The 19,620-nt window shown below is 43.5% G+C and overlaps 2 protein-coding genes across 3 annotated transcripts; one reads left to right on the top strand and one right to left on the bottom strand.

Moving 5' to 3' along the window:
- Positions 1 to 377: 377 nt before the first annotated feature.
- Positions 378 to 15,025, bottom strand: fyco1a (FYVE and coiled-coil domain autophagy adaptor 1a). 2 transcript variants are annotated; one of them, XM_079739897.1, is made up of 19 exons: positions 14,976 to 15,003; positions 14,076 to 14,126; positions 13,818 to 13,933; positions 12,736 to 12,842; positions 12,478 to 12,603; positions 12,004 to 12,110; positions 11,454 to 11,597; positions 10,753 to 10,846; positions 7,765 to 10,239; positions 7,558 to 7,650; positions 7,341 to 7,459; positions 7,080 to 7,247; positions 6,113 to 6,265; positions 5,288 to 5,523; positions 4,246 to 4,399; positions 3,271 to 3,363; positions 2,836 to 3,046; positions 2,176 to 2,285; positions 378 to 1,956 (listed from the first exon to the last, which is right to left on the bottom strand). In XM_079739897.1, the coding sequence occupies exons 2-19, from the start codon at positions 14,120 to 14,122 to the stop codon at positions 1,881 to 1,883; spliced, it is 4,629 nt and encodes a 1,542-aa protein (XP_079596023.1). In that variant the 5' UTR covers positions 14,123 to 14,126; positions 14,976 to 15,003; the 3' UTR covers positions 378 to 1,880. The 2 variants fall into 2 exon arrangements, with proteins under 2 accessions (XP_079596023.1, XP_079596024.1); XM_079739898.1 differs by lacking the exon at positions 14,076 to 14,126 and having other exon boundaries at positions 14,976 to 15,025.
- Positions 15,026 to 16,911: 1,886 nt separating this feature from the next.
- On the top strand, positions 16,912 to 18,722 carry xcr1a.1 (chemokine (C motif) receptor 1a, duplicate 1). The gene is made up of 2 exons (XM_079739921.1): positions 16,912 to 16,958; positions 17,047 to 18,722. The coding sequence occupies exons 1-2, from the start codon at positions 16,934 to 16,936 to the stop codon at positions 18,045 to 18,047; spliced, it is 1,026 nt and encodes a 341-aa protein (XP_079596047.1). The 5' UTR covers positions 16,912 to 16,933; the 3' UTR covers positions 18,048 to 18,722.
- The last annotated feature ends 898 nt before the right edge of the window (positions 18,723 to 19,620 follow it).

Genomic DNA, 19,620 nt, shown 5'->3' on the forward strand with positions numbered 1-19,620 from the left:
CGCACCAACCTCAGCCAGAGGTACCACGAGCATTAACAGCCACTTAACGGTAGGGGGTCTAGGTGCTGCGCGATGGAACCGACACACGATTTCGAATCAGAGCTATCCAAACCTCAACGGTAGATACCTATTGGTTGGGTATATTGGTTCTGTTGATACCAAGTACTGATGGAATGTACAACCTGTTTACCCCTCTCTTAGGCCGAGAGGTGGTGGGGTGCATGATAAGGATGTATTTTTTGTTAAGATTGTTGCAGAGAAAATAGATTTGGGGTTGCAGTGGCGTTGGGAGACCTAAAGGTCACGAGAAAACTGGTAGTAAATATTCACAAGCATTTATTTCATTCATTATTCTTAAAAGGTCAAACAAGAGCAAATATTTTCCTCCCTTTTATTGGTTTACACAGTTTGTTTTTGGATCGTTGTAGTACATTTTACAGTTGCATAGATCGGTAAAAGGGAACATGGATCATTTAGCCTACATCTTATACTCAAAAAGAAAATAGAAAATCTGCTTTATCTTAAAATATCATCATTTCCATGTCATTTTATAAGACAAAACCTTTTTTTTTAATTCCTTCATGCACAATTATGAAACTTGGTATACATTTCTACTAAATCACACCAATCTGAGTATACATAAGTAAAAAGTGATAGACTGACTGTTACAAAAACAGTTAAAAAATAAGCTCTGTTTAGTCTGCTACCACAATTTTCTTATTGCTTAGAAATAGTAATCAACATAAAATGCATTGTGATCCCTGTGTGTAAAAAGTATATGAAAGATGTCCAAAATAATAGTACACAGTCAAATACAAAAAATCGAACCAAGCAACAACCTGTAGTGAGGTTCTGGACCTCAAGATGTTGCTTAATAAAGATATTGTGGACATTATTAAGTCTCTTTTATTAAGGCATCGACTTTGCAATAATAAAATGGCTTATTGTATTGTAATACTTTGGTTAGATTACCTGCTCAGTATTATAGCTATAAATAGAAAAATCTCATTTAAATGATTTGGCAAATGCTCCATCGTCATCAGCCCATTTATGACCCTATCAACTGCAATGAGTACTGATAAAAATACTACTAAAAATCCCAATTATATTTCCAGAAAATAATTTCTAACCTTTAGAGTCCTTTGCAAGTCAGAACAACAATTACTGCCAACTGAAGAGCTGTTAAGCGCCACCAGAGAGTAAAAGTATCTTGTGCAACACACCATTGAAAAAAATGTTAAAACCCCTCCTCCTGTAGACTTACTAAATGTTTTGTGACAGCCTTTCCTGCTGCACTCCATCGTGTCAACAGCCACTGCACGGCATTTTGGGATAGTATCAGATTCAGATGTTATAATATGATTATCACAGCTCGTGTGCTCATTCCCCAATGCTACACATTTGACTTCATCCTGCTTCTCTTGAGACAACGTTTCACATGGCATTAATGCAAAGCAACACGTTAACTCTGACGTCATGGGGAAAACTGTAGTGTAGGGAGTGTGACATTCTATTAGGGTTTGTTGTTGTTATTGGTATTATAAAGTAATCATTTGCATTCAGGAGAAATCCCTGAGAAGAGCCAGCAAGTTAACCCCTTGGGGATCCTTATTCATCAATAGAATAGATGACCAAAGTGGTTGAGGAGAACTACTTGGTGTACCTTTTAAAAACCTGTAAAATCAGCCTTCATAATTTCCACGTTCCTATTAAGTCAATTCATTCGGTAGACGACAAAAAAAATGTATCAGGGCCTCCATGAAATGGATAATTTCTCTAAAAGAACACAAACTACTCATCATAAACAGATCGCAAATGATAAATAAAGAAACAGCGCGCTGAAACTTTAAACCCTGTGTCCCGGAGAGGGGTCCGCTTGGTCAGGGGAAGTCGCTGCCGTCGTAGATCACAGGCTTCTCGATGGTCAGGTGGTAGAGGACCTTCTTGGAGATGAACCTGTTGGGAGAGGGGTTGTGCCGATGAAAGGCCTGTCAGTCAGACGGTTGCAACAAAGCACGGCCCCACAACAGAACATCTGCTCCAGCACCAAATCAGGGGAAAGGCAATCATTCACCACTTGTGACTCGTTGGTGTCTGTGGACCGGAAGGTGTGTCTGGACCGTGGGTGTGGACTGTGAGTGCGTGTGGGCGGTGGGTGGGGTGCAGGAGTCTCACCGTGAGAAGGAGTTGTCGAACACCAGGGTGTAGAGGCCTGGGTTCCTCACCTTCAGCTGCCCCTGGATGGTCTCTCGGTGAGAGTTGCAGCGGGTCAGCGGGATCAGAACCTGGGCAAGGCAAAGCAAGAACATTCATAGACGCCCCCTCGACAGGGGCCATCATCATCAGCAATCCCCCTTCCTCCTGCTACCGAGTGAGTAGCATCGCAGCCTGCTGTTGCTACACGCGTCATAAATACAAGGCATTCGGTGAATGCTTTAATCACAAAGTTTTGGACAATCCTGCCTACAAATACTTTCTTAGCATGGGTGGTCCATGTGGGAATCGAACCTCTAACCCGGTCAGTCTTGATGCCATGTCTGTTAATGCCTTGCTCTCAGGCAACACAAAGTGGTCTTTGACCTGTGTGTTGATTCCACTAAATAGGAATTTCAACCTCTTTTAATTTGAAAAACGTACACCATAGTTGTGTGTGTGCTCTGTAGGGGGCCCTCTTCAACCATTTACACATTCCCAGAACATGTGATTCATTCATTCTAAGGTCCGATACTAATTTCCCCAATGTGTCAGTTTGTTTGCTTTTACAAGAGGGCATCAAAGTTCCCCTGCCACGCCATCGTTTTCTTGTTGGTTTCCCCTACACACCCACATGTTTACCTTGGCCTGCTCCACGGGCGTGTCGGGGCCCTCTCGGTACACCACGCTGAAGGAGATGCTCTTGGGATCCGAGGAGAAGACCCAGCCGATGCTGGGCCCGCGGTCGCCCACGGCGATGCTGATCAGGCTGTAGCAGCTCCCCTTGACAAAGAGCTCTCTGGAGCTGTCCCCGAAGTGGGAGATGTCGTCGATGCTGAGGGCCACCGCCACCCTGGGGAACGCACGCGGCGTGGAACAGATTCAGCACCATGTGTCTCACTCAACCAGTGGCCATCTTGGTTGCGTCTTTATTCTTAACGCCACATTCAGTTACCCGCACCAAACTAGCGTCCAAACCAAGACGGCATATATGTGAGGAATAGTAATAAGGCCTTCTGAAACGTTGGTTGTTGTTTTTTATGTGTGTGTGTGTGTGTGAGGGCGTGACGGACTCACGTGACTTCTCCCGATCTGAGGAGGTTGATCTCGGAGTCCTGAACCGTGGGCACGTGGTCCTCAGGGTCATCTGGGGTCATGTCCCCGGTGCCACTATGAAGAGAGTCACAATGTCATCATCACCGACCCGCACGTTATCTGTGTACCCTAACTGTTATGGAATAACATCCACGCTTTTCGGGAGAAAAAAAAATCATCATTGTTTTTTGCTCTCAGTTTCGACAAACAAATGTCCAGAAGCAAATGACAAAGAAGAGCGTCGCAACAGACGCTGATTTTCATTTTCATTCAAGTTGTTTTGATCGTCAAAACTGACACGAAGAGAGCGGAGCTCTGATTGTTTTAGTTTCTGAATAAACTATCATCCTTTGACTGCCACATTCATGTCCAGCAACTCTGTTGCTGGACATTCGGTCAGGTCTTCTCATTCGTTGGCCAGGGGCCAAAGGCTGACATATTTTGGATTAAATGCTGTGTCATAATAGAACAATGAACAGGACTGTATGTGTCAGGTTTCTAAAATGCTTCTGTGTGATGAAGGATTCATTGTTGGCGTCACCCACATGATGAATGCCCGAGTTCCACCGAAGTCTCTCATTGAAAACCAGTTCCAGGGAGATAAGCTTATTGTTGTCATCGTTATAAAATGTCCTATCGCTGGAGTGTGTCTTTTATATCTTGTGTTTTTTATTTACTCAAGTCAAAGCAGAGATTGCAGCATGTGATTTATGGTTTTCCGAAGCACAGCTCAAATGAGGAACAAGAAACACACACACACGTCTGTGTGTGTGTGTGTGTGTGTGTGTGGGTGTGTGTGTGTGTGTGTGTGTGTGCGTATGAGAGCCTCTACAAAAAGGTATGTATATTTCAGTCTGTCCGCATAGCGTTTTGACTCGTCATCATGAGATGATCATGCCCGTATATATCTAGAGTTTCGGTATGAATCAAGACACGGTCTCCATGACGCATACTGACAAGTCCACCGGCCCTGGAGGTCTCCTGTCCTGGTCACTCTCCGGGGAGCCTCCGGGAGTCTGGGAGACGGTGTCGCTGTCGTAGACCCCGTTCACCTCCTCCTCCGTGATGATGTCGAACGCCCCCTCCTCCGGTCGGGGGGCCGGCTCCGACACTGCACATTATGTGAAGAGTGAGGGGACTGATTGAAACATTGTTCTCCTGAGAGAGAAAACATATGCATGTTATACCCTTATTCTACTGGTCAGGAGGTAGATGGACGCAGCCTTTGGAAGAAGCCTTTTTTTGGAGAAGTGCTATACACTGTTACTCTTTACAGCACAGTTACAATAAGGGAATTGAACGAAAATGGATTGTTTTGCCATTTCCCCTTTCTTACGAAAACAAGAGCACAACTGGAACATCAATTAAAGCAGAAAGAGGAATTGGAAATAAGTATTTCTCCTCCTTTCTGTAGCAAAGTTCCTCCATACAGCATCTCAAATGTTTTCCTCGGTTTGTGATTAGAAAAGTGGTTGACGGTGGTTTGTGTTTAGGAAATGTGTTTGGCGTGTAGGGGATTCGAAATGACTGTACATCAGCTTTAGAGGAACATTAAATAAAACAAAATAGAGGAATGAAACTGAGGAAAGTGAAACGGATACACAATCAAGGAACACATCCTGGAGTGGAGCGGTCATAAATCACACAGGCTAATGTTGTTGCTTGCTCGGGTACGGGAATGATTGGCATATAGTGTAAACAGTTTAAAATAGTGACTATTCTAGTATATAGTGTATAAAGTATAAACAATAGTGATTATAATATGAATATAGTGAATATAACAGTGAAAGGTGTATAGTACATGTAATATATAGTAGGGAATATAACATTGAATAGTGGATGGAGTACATATAAATATGTGAAATAAATATACATATCAAAAACAGTGGATGCATAGTAGAGGATAGTGAAAAGTGAAGACACAGTACACACGGATGAACAGTGTGTGTGGTACACACAGCACCCACTGGTGAGCGGTGTGTTTCGTATACACAGTCACCTGTCACCCTGGGGGTGGGTTTGTACGGGGCCGGCTGCGGGTGCGACTCCGGCCCGGCTCCGGCGGCGACCGGCGGTGTCTGGGCCTCGGCCGGGCCCAGCTCTGCCTGGGTGAAGCGCTCCACCACGTCCCCGTGCTGGCTGTAGCATTCCCTGCAGCAGCGCTCCTTCTTCCCGCTGTGCTTGGTCGTCACAAAGTTGTTGCTGCAGTAGTAGCAGAAGATGTGGCCGCACAACCTGCAGAACGAGTTCACCGCTGAGGCTCGTGGTGGTTTGGCACAGCGCCCCACAGTGAGATACCGAGTCAGACTCAGTGGAGACTTACTTTAAGATCAACTCTGCACCATGGGACAAATAAGGGCTGGAAAAGGAGTTAGATAAGGCTCCTACGAAGGCTATTAGGGAACAAATCCCTGTCTCCGTTTCTGTTTATCATGACCTTTACAGTCAATTGGAGCAGCGACATTTCCGGAAGAATAGTACATATGTGCTCAACCGTCTCAACGATTTGCATAGTATGGGTTCATTTAACTTTATGCATTCAGCTTGAAACAGCTCGATGCTCAATACTAGCCAAGACCTTTATGCAATTTATCTTTCAAAAGGACAACAATTTAACTTTAAGTTATCCCATCTACCCTGAACAACACATCTTTCTGATGTGAGTAGCGCTGGCCCGCTGGAACAACCTACACTCAGAACTCCCTGCCGATCTCTGCAGACCAGCAGCGACACAAGGAACTCCAGCATTGACCCCACACATAGTTGCCCAGATCATCGAGTGGCTTCTACCAAAGTGACCCCTGGAGACTCCGCCGGTGCCCACCTGCAGTGGTGTTTGCGCAGGTACCAGGTGAAGTGGCCCCGGCAGTCCAGACAGTTGGTGGCCTCTTTATCCACCAGCCACCAGCGCTCCTCCGCCCGCAGCTTCTGCTCAAACTCCAGCGCGTCAGACTTCTGCCAGAGAGCGTCCTTGTCCCTTCACCAAAGAAGAGAGCAGAGGAACCTATTTATGATATGGTTTTAAGTAAGGCAAAACCCTTTTGGTTGATCTAAAAAAAAAAAGATATCAACATTTTTTTCAAATACATATATGTATATATTTATATGTATATATTAGTAGTGCTAGTCTAAATGCCATAAGCCTAAACCAAGAATGCTTTAATTATGTGTTTTTGTGTTTATGTGCCTTAACTTTCCTCATAAGTTGAATTGGGTAAAATATTCTGTTCTAACACAAACCTATTGCACTCTCTCTCTCTCTCTCTCTCTCTCTCTCTCTCCCTCTGATTCAAGCCTGTCTTTTCTATCAACCCTCTCCTCCTTACCACTTTGTCAAGTGGAGCTCCAAGCAGTGCCAGGGCATTTTAAAAGAACACCAGACATCCATCTCCCTATGAGCAATCAAGAGGCGAATAAAGGCCTGCAGGTCTGCCGGGCCTGCCACACCAAACCAATCAGCAATCTTTGAAGAGGATATACAAAACAAATGATCGGTGCCCATGTGGTTTAATTGTTCTGATCAGATTCAAGATTATTCAAGAGGTATAATTGGAGTGCATGTTGTTTGAAATGGCTTCGCCATCCGTTAGCGATTAATGATTGTGATGCGTTAGGGAATATCCCCCAAGACTGCAGCTTCCTCACTTTGAGTAAATTATTTTTCCTGACTGTCTATGGCAGCTCTTTTGTGATTGGTTCGGGGAAGCCATATCACCTTGCTCTCTTTACAAATCTCAGACCTGATCTACAGTCTTATCTATGGGACTATATTTTCTGGTTTCATCCCGCACCTCAGGAGTTCGATGAGGCGCTCCTCCAGCGTGGCCTTGGTTCCGCTGAGGTCCTCAATCTCAGCGGTCATCTTCTGGTGATCGCTCTGCTTCTCAGCCTCCGTCTTCTCCAGCCGCTCCCTTAGCTCCTCCGAGATGGTTCGCAAGGCCGTGAGCGCCTCCTCGGTGCTGCCGTGGGAGACGCGGGAGGGTTAGGGAACCGCTGGTGACAATCGGGTGTGGTTAGGACTCGGGTGTGGCGACGGACAGGTAAACACCCACCTGCTCACCGCCTCCTTCAGCTGCTGCATCTCGCACTCGTTGTGGCGCAATGTGGCCTCACACTTGGTGATGTGGGAATCCTTCTCCACCATGAGGTGAGCATGTTTCTCATTCACAGCCTTCATTGAAAGAAAAACACATTGAAGCATTTCAGACGGAATTTAAATAGGGGTTGTTTGATCCTTCATTGTAGATTAGTATCGTGGAATACACTGACCTCTAGTTCAGACACTTGTCCCTGCAGCCTGGACACCGTCTCCGACTCTGAGTGTAACTGGGCTTTGACTGTAGTCAGCTGTTCCTTCACACTCTGAATGAAAAGACCCCAAAACTAACAGTCACAACCCATGCACAATGGATCCATGTAAACTGGACCGGGAATCTGACCGCATGCATGATTGTATCGCAGCTCAGCCTCACTCACCTTCAGTTGATTCTGGTGACTCATGCTCTCAGAGCTGATCTGGAACCTGACGGCGTCCATCTCCTCACGGCTGGCGTGCTGAAGCGTCTGAACTTGACCCTCGGCCTTCCCCAGCTGCTGCTGGAGCTCGACGACGGCCCGCGGCAGGCTCTCCACCTGGCTCAGCCTTTCCCTCAGGCTCGTGTTTTCCTGGCGCAGGGCAGCCAGGCAGGTCTCCAGTCTCTCCACCTCTCTGGTGGCTCCGTCCTGCAGCTCTTCAATCTTGGCCGCCTCCTTGGTCCAGCGCTCCCTGGCCTCCTCCTTCTCGGCGGTCAGCCTACAGATGGTCATCCCCAGCTCCGCCATCTCTGTGTTGGCCCTGTAGACGCCTTCCCGTGTCTCGCCGCTCTCCAGGCCCAGCCTCTCGTTCTCCGCCTTGAGCGTGGCGAGCTCTTGTGCGTGGGCGGCGGCCTGGCGGACCTGCTCTTCGATCAGCGCCTCTTCCTTCTGTTTGCAGCCGAGCAGCTCAGCCACGTGGCTCTGATTTAGGGCCTCAGTCTGAGCTTGGAGCTGCTCAGTGAGGCTCATGAACTCGGCTCTTTGGCCCTCCGTCACCTCCAGTTTGGTTTGACACTTGAGGTTCTCTTCTCCGGCCCGCTGTAGCTGTACCCTCAGATCGAGGACCTCTGCTTGGAGCCTGGCCACGTCTTTCATGTTCACTTCAAGCTGGCCCTCGACCAACACCAGTTTCTCCACCACGCCCTGGTTTTCTCTGGCGTGCAGGCTGGATCTTTCCAGCTGAGATTCCTCCACCGCCTGTTTCTCTGTGCTTAGTCTCTCAATCACTTCATTTTGTCTCGCTAAGGCTGCTTCTGCTTTTGCTTTTGCTTTCTTCAGCTCCTTCTCCCTGTTCTCCTTCGTTTTCACTTTGGCATGGAGCTCTTTAAGTTCACCCTCCTTACTCTCCAGCTGGGCCTCCTTGGCCCTCACCTGCTCTTGGAGGGCGGCTTCGTTCTTGCGGGACGTTCCGAGGCTCTTCTCCAACTCTCCCATCTGTCCACTGAATGACTTCAGCTCTGCCTGCATGGAGCTGAGGGCTGCGCTCACAGTGGCCCGGTCCTCTCGGAGAGCTTGGTTCTCCTGCTCCAGCCGCTTGGAGGTCGTCTCAGAGAGCTGCGCCGCCATGGCAGCCCGCTGCAGACTCTCGTCCAGCGAGCGATTTTCCTGACGCAACCTCTTCTCTTTATCGTCCACGCTCACCTTGGCGTCATCCAGTTGGCTTCTGAGTTGTTTATCAGAGGCCCTTAAAGAAGCCAACTCGGCCTCCAATGCCCCCCTGTTTGCCACCATTTCCTTTTTGAATTCTTCGTTCCTCTTCACTGTGGACAGGAGATTCTCGTTGATCTCCATGAGATTAGTGCACTGTGTCTTGTAGTCTTCCGTCTTCTTGGAATGCTCCTTCACACTTGTCTCCAGTTCAGAGTTACCTGTGGTTAGGCTGTCTCTCTCCAGGGTTAGGCTGTCCTTCTCGGATTCCAGCCGTTGAAGAGTTTTGCTGCTGGAAGTCAGTTCTGCCTCTTTAATCATTAGCAGTTCCTTTATTGCATTGACCTCTCCTTCCAAAGACTCCTTTAGGACAATTGTGCTCTGCTCATCAGCTCTTGCTTTTTCTTTGACTTCCACTACCTGCCTATCTTTCTCCTCAAACAATCTTTGGAGATCTTCAAGTTTTCTTTGCAAGTTGCTGGCCTCGTTATCTTTCATGGCTAACTTTTCTGCCAAGTTTTCTTTGGTATTGCACTCTTCCAGCACTCTTGCCTTTAATTGAGCTTTCTCCTCAGACACAGTCGTGACTAACTCTCCGAGTTTGACCTCTCTGTCTTTCAGGGCTACATCTTTGACTTTTAGCTCCTCTTCTAATCTTTCTACCTGCCTTTTCTTGTCCTCCATATCAGAGACAGCCTCCATCTTCCCGCTCTCAGCCTCTTTTAATCTGTCCAGCAGTTCGTGTATCTTTTGCGCCGAATCAAAGTGACTGGACGCCTGCTGGCCCTTCTCATTAAGCACGCCATCCAACTTGGCCAGAAGCTCCATGTTCTTCCCCTCTGCAGCTGCTAATTTATCCAGGAGGAGGTGTTGCTCGGCTTCTCTGGCTCGCTCCACACTCCTGAGTACTTCCAGCTCTCTGGAAAGGGTCTCCTCTCTACCTTCCAGAGCCTTGAGTGCTGCCTGCAGGTTCTGGTGGTCCTCCTGTGCCCCTAGAGACACATCGAGCTGCCTCTGGAGCTCCGCCACCACCCCCCTGAGCTCCCCAGCCTCTTCCCCTAGCTGCTGCACTCGACTCAAGAGCCCTTGCTGCCTCAGCTCCGACTGGTCCAGCTCCAGGCGAAGGTGCTCCACTGCACTCACGTCTTCGCCGCAAGAAGCCAGAGACTCATTCAGCTCACTCAACAGGCTCTGGCCATAATCAGGGCTCAAGGGGAGCTCATGTGCTTGCTGAATGGTTGCGAGATGCATCGGGTGAGGGAAGGAAATATACACACCGGAGTGAGTAAACAAGAAATACACATAGGAGAAAGTGCTCTATCAGTATAATCATAAGAATAACAATAGCGGGTTGCTGAAAGCATGAGACAGACAATGGGCATCATGCAAGAACACACACGCGTATGTTTCTCTTAACTTGATTGTTATTTTGTTTCGTACATACAACTCATACGAGTGTGGCAAGTAAGATAACACATGTGCGGTCATGAGAATCTAAAGTAGCATGAACCATGCTCCAAAACCGGAATATTTGGAGCTGTTCAGCGCCATTAATGCAGAAGCACCATTCAATAAATATGGCACCTGGCCAAGAACAACGAGTGCAGAGCTTTAAGTTCTACCTTTGGAAATCGATAAAGATCTGCATCAGTATTGGCATCGCCTACTAAGCATGGGCGATGTAACCTATTTTAAATCTGTGCGTACAAGTGCTTCCTCCATGAGCTCCGATGTGTGGGTTACCTGTGAGTAGGTGCTGGCCAGACTGTTAATGCTGGAGCTTCGGCTCGGCGGCTTCCACATGTGGCCTGGTGAATTTGGACTGCCGAGTGTCCTCCTGATTAGATGGTCACAGAAACAGGTGGTTTTAAACAGACGCCGTGTGCACACTCAGGTAACACTTTATAATAAGGTACCATAATAAATAGCAAACTAGTCATTACCTAACCGTTTGTTAATATTTGTTAATTGTTACAAAAATAACACACGACCCTAACCCTAACCCTAACACATGGCCTTAACCCTAACACACGGCCCTAACCCTAACACACGGCCCTAACCCTAACCATAACACACGGCCCTAACCCTAACACATGGCCCTAACCCTAACACACGGCCCTAACCCTAACCCTAACCCTAACCATAACACACGGCCCTAACCCTAACACACGACCCTACCCTAACCCAAACCAGCGACACTCTGTCGTCAGTGAAAAAAAACGATTAACTTGTGCCAAATAGATATTTTAGTAACAATTAACAAATATTAAGAAAAGGGTTAGGTAATGACTAGTTTGCTATTTATTATGGCACCTTATTATAAAGTGTTACCCAGAATGATGATCATAATAGTCTACAGAGAGAAGTTTCGACAAGAAGTATTTTGAATTTGTTACATGGTGTTGAGAGTGTAGTACACATTAAGTGTTTATTAGAAACCAAACCTTGCAAAGGTAGGCCATGATGCATCGAGGTCGTGACCCCTCGATGCCACGTCAAACTGGACTTCATTGAGCTCGTACAGATGGCTGATGATATCAACACTAAGGTGAGGCTTTACAAGAGGACTGCGGGCGTAGTACCAGTCACTATGGAGGAAGTAAAAGACAGACATTGGCCAAGGCAAGCTGGACAGAACATGAATATACGCATGTGAATTGTGTGAAGTGTATATTCATCTCAGAAAATTAGCTCCACTAACTGTATAACACTCTCACGTAATTATAGTACTGACTTGTCTGAGGAGCAGAAAGGGGAATTTATGTAAAGCACCAGAGCAGAGACAATCTATGTAAATCGAAAGTATAAAAAGGGAAATGACCTTTTCCAGAAACACATGTACGATTATTTATTTATTTATTTTTTATTTCGGTCATTGATGATTTCAGTTAGTTTAATCTCTTACAGTGTCCCCATGAACGTACAAAGCATTAAGCCCTATTCCACTAAAGGAATATCTTTCTGAGCATAGCATAGCATAACTCCAAGGTCTACCTGGTGGTCCTCTGGTTCATTAAACACTGTTGCAGCGTGTCAGCCAGGCGTTGATGTACAAGAGAGTAGCGGATAAAGGCTCTTCCCTTCCCCAGAGATGTCTTCAGCTGTCAGGAGAACAGTCAGGATAACAGTTTTTTATTAATTTATGGAAAACACACATTTCTATGCGTTTCTTGGAATATCATATTGAAAAAAGATTTTAAAGATTTTATTTGAGGAGCAGTTGGCCCTGGGCACGTCATATCTTCTGACAAAAATGTGGACTTAACAGCTTAAACTGAGGACATTCCCTGAATTAGACATCAAAGTGGCCCATACCTTTCAAGAACATTGACTGTAATAGCAGAAAGTACCATTGAAATACTGATGGCGGAATGGAGGTACATAATAAACAGAATAACATAATAAACAGTGATGCGTCTTGATGAACAAGAAAACAAACAAAACAGATGGATAATATCAACTAAATACCTCAGAGATGGATTTGACGAAGCGGATGCCATCATTGGCTCCTTTGATCTTAGCGAGACAGTCAATGAAGAAGTCCCAGTAGTCCTTTCTGATGCCCAGTAACGTAGTCTTCTCTTTCTGATCAAACTGAAGGGCAGACATTCAGGGGAAGCTCAAACATCAAACATTCTTTCAGACACAAATCAAAACTATAATGTAAGTCAAGTGTCTGATTGAATATTGCACAGGGGTCCATTATGTACGACGCATAAATCTAACCTGCAACAAATATTCTAGTTTGTAGGAGAATTTGTGCAGGTTGGTACTGTCGTCTGTGATTGGCTCTCCAGTTTCTCGGTACTCCTTGGCAAGCTCTGCCACAGCCTCTGTTTTTTAGGAAACACAAGGAGAAAACATGAATTCTGAAGGCCAAGGTACTCAGGAGTGTGGACTTATCAACCAAATTGATAGTTCAATAGGCTTACAGTTACATTGAGGGCATTAAGCAAACACTTTTATCCAGAGCAACTAACAAAAGGTTTGTAATAAATAAAATAATAACACATAATTAAGCAAAGCCAGCTTTAAGAAAAAAGTTTAGTGCATTAACTCATTGCTGTTGACATGTCAGAAATGAAAGGAATTTTGTAAACCACTAACTTTGCAGTGTTTGCAGTGCAAATATTAATTTAATAAGATTTGTATAATGTCCGGACCATTTTGTTTCTAAAAGTCTGGATCATACTGCTTATTTATCAAATTATTTTATTATTTATCCCTGGTATTTTCCGTTCTCCTTTCTTCTATATTTTAATGATTGCCCTATTGATGTTTTAACATTTCTCCCTTTGCAAAGCACTATGAATAGCCTTGTGTTTGAATGGTGCAACACAAATAAAGTTGCCTTGCCTTACTACATATAGTTAAATCAACACAAAGATAGCCACACATTATCAGAAGGATTTACAGAAAAACCTACGCATGAGTCACTTGCCTCTTATCCAACGTAAAAGCTGGAACGACACATAGCCTGGGCGCGTCCTAAAGGTCAACCTTGAGTCTTGCTGCATCGCTAAAAAATCTATCTGGCCACAAGCTGGCAAGCTCAAGGTTGCTGGGGAGTCAGATCCAGCTATCAGGAAGCCCAGGCAGGCAGGTCAAGCGGAGAGCTAATTCTCTGTATAGCAAGGCTAACATCGTTGTAGCCCCATGGCAAACCCCTACAACTCTTGACATTCATTCCCCTCTGTCACATCATGCCTGCAGCAGACTACAATCTACCACCAGCCCACCCCATTCAGTCTCACTCTACGCATTGTTGCATGCAGCACACACGCACACACAGGTCAAAGCTGGCGTACCATGCAGATCTCTGATAATCCTCTGTAGCTGATTCTCCCCGACCACCGCCCCAGCAGCCATGGCCTCACCGCTGTATCCGCGGCAACAGGGGGTCACAGGGTCACTGGACACTGTGCTGAATCAGAGAATCAAAGGGGGGACAGGGACAAAGGAGTGGTATGAATGGTCAAACAGTATATCCTGCGTACTTGTTGGCCACAAAATGAGTGCGCTTTCTGAGCATGCACCATGGGGTGACTCTGATGAGCGGTTCTAACCAGGCTCTACAGCATTTTGTGTCATGGCAATACACAATTGTGTTCATTCACCTTGGTTGTAAAAATGAAAGAAAGAAGGAAGTTAGGATATAGGTGCAGCTGAAAAGGTATGGCGATATAGCATTAGATAACTAAATATAATGTTCGATTATGATCGCTTCTTCTTCAGTTTACATGGAGAACTGAGGGTTATGAGGCAGCAATGAGTCCTTAGGGATTATGATACTTTGTAATCAACTAGCCGACGTAGAACATGCTTGGTCATCATTATTTAAAATCGAGGCTCCTCACTTAACCGTGTAGACTTTTTTTGTTTAAGAAAACCATGTTTTTATACTACTTCTCTGAACTACTCACGTATTTCATTGATTATTTGTAGGTAATAGGGCCAACAGTGTTCACTTAAGGCTTTATAAACTCATTTTGTAGATTTGGAAGTAGGGCTACTTGAGGCCTTTTTACACGATCTAACACTGAGGGAAACATTTACTTTAACAAACTTTAAAAGCTCTCCTATCTCATTGTTCTCTAAGGACGTTGCGGTACATATGGGATAGCCTTTATTACCACTTCTTGAACATAGTGAGGTACTAGTTAAAGGCTCCGCAAAGTAAAGATTAGTGCAGGTATTACTCTGGAATACACGGTTAACTAACGATAAAGACATTTTTTTCTAGAGTGGTCGTAGCATTGAATCAATAGCATTGTCGAATCATAACCTTTCAGCATTCGGAAGTAAAACAAAACATAGCAAAACGTCTTACAACATCAGCGCTACATACTTATCAAAGTTAGACAAACATGACAGGCTTGAATTGTGTTATTATTTGTTAAATACAGAAGCTACTAATTCATGTTAATTTGGTTACAATATAAAGTTAAACAACAACTTTGACATACTTTTAAGAACGACTCATCCATAACAACCCATATATTATGCTCATATTAACGTGCTGTGTATTTGTCTCAGAAATGTACTGATTGACATTATGCCATCCACTAAGGAAGCACCACTTCATTTGACTTCCAATCGTATTGCGGTTGGGAGGCGGGACCACTGATGTAGGGGGCCATAGTGTGGTTGTAAATGCACGGTAAACACAAGAGTCACGTGACAAACAATGATGGTGTTTTTTTCCACCTTATTTACTTCTTAATAAAGGGGTCAGAAACATGAAACATGAAATATATTTTTGAAACATCGTTCTATAGTTCTATTGGGTTTCATAGAACATAAGAATCCAAAATAATATAATATGAATAATAATAATACAAACGAAAATGCAAAACATTACTAGTAGGACTTCTACAACTCCTGCTAACACTACTAAAATTAATTTGAATAAACAAAATATTGTTATTGTTAATGATGGTGATTATTGTAATAACTGAAATAAAAAAAAAATATATATATATATATTATAATGATAATGAAATAATAACATAATTAAGAAATTAATAGTAACATTACAAACCAAAGCTCATGCTTCTTATAGGTAAGTAAGGTTCCTCATACTGATTTATATGTTAAAGTCAACTAGTTAACACTACAGTCAAACACTGCCTGCTTCATGAATGTATTCCACAATCACATATAGTGGTATTGCTGTCAATTGCTTTAATGGATGCTTACTGTCTAAGTATTTATTTATTCATTGGTTTATTTCATGGACATTGCAAACTAATCAACAGTCAAACTGTAAGTGAGCCAGAGTTAGCCTAAGAGGCTAGTTTACATCCATTGTCCCCAGCCAGATATTCAAAAGGCAGCCTAAAATTACAGAAATAAAATGATTGTATAAACAAAGATTAAAGAAACAATATAGGTGACTAAGAAGATATAGTAACACATAGCAAGAACAAATCGACATTGCAAACAGACCATAAAATATGCAGACATTAAAACACAGTGTACATAAAACATCATAGGAAAGTGCAAACTGCAATAGATTAAAGCAGAACACATACAATAAAAGCACATATACAGCAGCATAAAGCACAAACATGCAGCATAAACATATAAAGCAGCATAAAGCACAAACATGCAGCACCAACACATTAATGTAAAAGAGTAGAAGTGATTGCGATTGTGCTCATGCATGTCACATCTCTTTGTTAACCCATAAGTTTTATAGGGATTTGTTTGCACATGGCTCTTATCATATGCTATAATGTGGTTTATTATGTCTGTTTTAAATCTGTTAAATTAATAAATTGACAAGTTGATTCACAGAGTAGCTCACTGCTCTACATATGATATATCTATAATGTCTAAGGCGTAAATTATTAACGCTGTAATCTATTGAGAATTCGGAGAAGGAGGCTAAATGCATGGAGGTTAATGGGAAACTGGGATGGAGGACACGGGAGGTGTCTATTTCCCGATGCATAGGATGTTGTGTTTGGCCAATGCATATAGAAGGAATTCACACATTTTGGGAATATAATCTGAAGCCTGATTCCAGAACAGGAGTTCTTTGAAAACCAACTCAGTTTTTTTTTAAACTTGTTTACCAGTGATAATAAAGTCTTAATCTTTCTTAGCTTGTTAAAGTGTTTTCCCACCACAATAGCCCCTTGTTCTCCATTCGTTGAGATGCTCATCTCAGGAATCAGGATAGAGTCCTATCTAACTCCATAGGAAATAGTTGTACAGTTTTCAAAATTCTGTGTATTGAAAAAGGAACCAAGAATCACCATCTTTTGTCATGAAAGTAAGATACCACTTCCTTTAAAGGTGTGATGCAGCACAGAGAGGAGTTGTCAGGTATGTTAGGTATGTTCTGTGCATTGAAAAAGGAACCAAGAATCACCATCTGTTGTCATGAAAGCAATATACCACTTCCTTTGAAGGTGTGATGCAGAACAGAGAGGAGGTTTCAGGTATGTTACCATTACTCCAAATCAACATTTTGATTTAAAACGGCATCATCGTTTTATTATCCAAGTAAAACCAACTCTTTCTTTCCAGAAACAACCATGAATAACTCTTCTTACGACACAGCAGACGAGCTTGACGATGATTATGAAGATGAGGTTTGTGAGAAAGGGGAGTTGGTCCAATTTGGATCGATAGCAGTTCCTGTCTTTTTTTCTGTTGTGATCATACTGAGTCTGGTTGGCAACATTCTAGTTATGGTCATTTTGGCCTTGTATGAAAACCTCAAGACTTTTAGCAACATCTTTATCCTCAATCTTGCAATCTCTGACCTATTATTCACTGCCGGACTGCCGTTCTGGGCAATCTACCACATCTGGGGTTGGTTCCTGGCAGACATGCTTTGCAACATTGTGAGCTTCATCTTCTACACTGGATTTTACAGCAGTGTTCTATTGCTGACGGTCATAACCCTCCACCGGTATCTGGCCGTGGTCCACCCTTTGTCCAAGCAAGGCAGTCAGAAAGCCGGCTATGCGGTTGCTGTATCGATAACTGTGTGGCTGGTCAGCATAGGGGCAGCCATGCCTTCGATGCTCTTCAGCACTGTCGTCCCTCTCCCCCACAGAAACGGGACAACAAATGCTTGCCAATACAAAGACGCCACATGGACAAATGTGGGCACCTATCAACAGAACTTGGTTTTCTTTGCCGCTTTCACAGTCATGAGTTTCTGCTATGTAAGGATCGTGAGGACGATCAGGAGAACAAGGTCCAACAGGAAAAACAGGACTTTGAAATTGATTTTTGGTATTGTGGCTGTGTTTTTCCTTGGTTGGATACCATACAATGTCGTCATTTTTCTAAGAAGGTTATCTCATCACTTGGTTCCACCATTCGATGATTGCGATGTGAGCACTAGGCTTGATTATGCATTCTTTGTGTGCAGACTTATTGCGTTCTCCCATTGTTGTCTCAACCCAGTGTTTTACGCATTTGTCGGCGTAAAGTTTAGGACGCATCTAAAATCCCTCTTGTATCGTAAGTCCCGTGACAAAAGCAAGGTAGAAGAGGCATCCAATCCATTCATTTAATTAGATAAATGGACATAAGCTGCTTTTTAAATACTGTTGGATAAATGTTGATTTCAACCTCACTGATTAATATTAATTCATGAATGCTAATACTGTTCGAGAAAATAATTATGTCTTTAATGAAACTAAATACGCATCAGTCATAAACTTATGACAAATCAAAATGCATTGTTCATTGTAGATTTTCATTGAATTTGATACAGGCACTTGCTTTTGTTTCCAGTGATAATATTTACAATTTCTCATGGCTATATTGTGTTGTCATAAATTTGCAATTCATGTTGCCTGCATTTTGAAGATTAATTGGATTGTAAGAGGAGTTTAATCTAACAATAAACACGTCATATATTTTCTCATTAGCTGAGTGCTGCATGCAGCGCTCTATTGTTCTTCATAAATTGTATTCTTTCTTTCTTTATTATTTATTTTTCTTTATTCTCTTTATTCTTATTTACTTTATTATTCTCTACAAACTTTGGGACCTATCTCCTTCCTCAATTTTTCACCTAGACTCCATTCAAATTCTAAAATATTCAGAATAGCTCGCTTCTTTTCCGATTTTTTAAATATTTTATACTTTTTAAGATATTCTACTTTTAAAATATTGTGGCGACCACGGGTGTGGGCGCCATGTTCCGGAGCCGCGGGGATTCTGGGAATTGGGGTTGTCAGTTGACAAAAGGGGTTTTGTTAATTTATTCTGTTAGGTTAAGTGGGGTTAACGGGTTTGGGGTCTTTATTAATTGTGTGTTGTTCCATTGTTGTGTGATCGGGACCATTAGTGAGAGTGTTGTGTGTGTTGGTCAGGTGTCCCGTGTTTCTGTTATGTTCGTGGTTGTTAATAAAGGCAGTCCGTAGTCGTGCGGTGTACGGGGCACGGAACTGCATAATTGGTTCAACCTGGGCTCCCGTCTCTTCCATCCCGTGCTGCTCGCCACAATATTATATATTTTTTAACATGGGAGTCAATGGGAGGAAGGCAGAGCCGTCCTCTGGTACTTCAAACAAGACTTAACTAAATCAATTGTCAACCATTTATTTTCGTTCAAACCATTTAACAAATCTGCACACTTGTATCTTCAATAATATCCAAATGGAATTTCGATATCATTTAAACTTTCTTCAGAATCACAGTTTTGGTTTCATACCGGCTTCGTTTTCAGTTGGTCTCATTGATTTACGTTGACGCTGGAGCGTGAGGACGTTCAGCAGTGTTGCCAGAATGGGCGGTTTTCCCCGCTCTATTGGGCTATTTTTAATCACGCACCTGCTCGCTATTCTCTTAAAGACACACACACACACACACACACACACACACACACACACACACACACACACACACACGTCGTTATTCTGAAATCACTTAAAAAATATCCTGTTTGGTATGACCAGGTCACTGATAGCTTTGCAACACAAACAGCGAGGAGGATTGACTTGATCTATAAATGAAGTCTCTCAATCTTAATTGACTTAACACCATGACCAACATTCTGAAACATCCATTAACATCCACATTGGCCTCAAACAAAGTTAGGCCCATGTAAATAGTTGTGAAATAATGTTCTTCTTCTTT

This window comes from Pollachius pollachius, assembly GCF_949987615.1.
Source record: "Pollachius pollachius genome assembly, chromosome: 7".
NCBI classification, from domain to species: domain Eukaryota; kingdom Metazoa; phylum Chordata; class Actinopteri; order Gadiformes; family Gadidae; genus Pollachius; species Pollachius pollachius.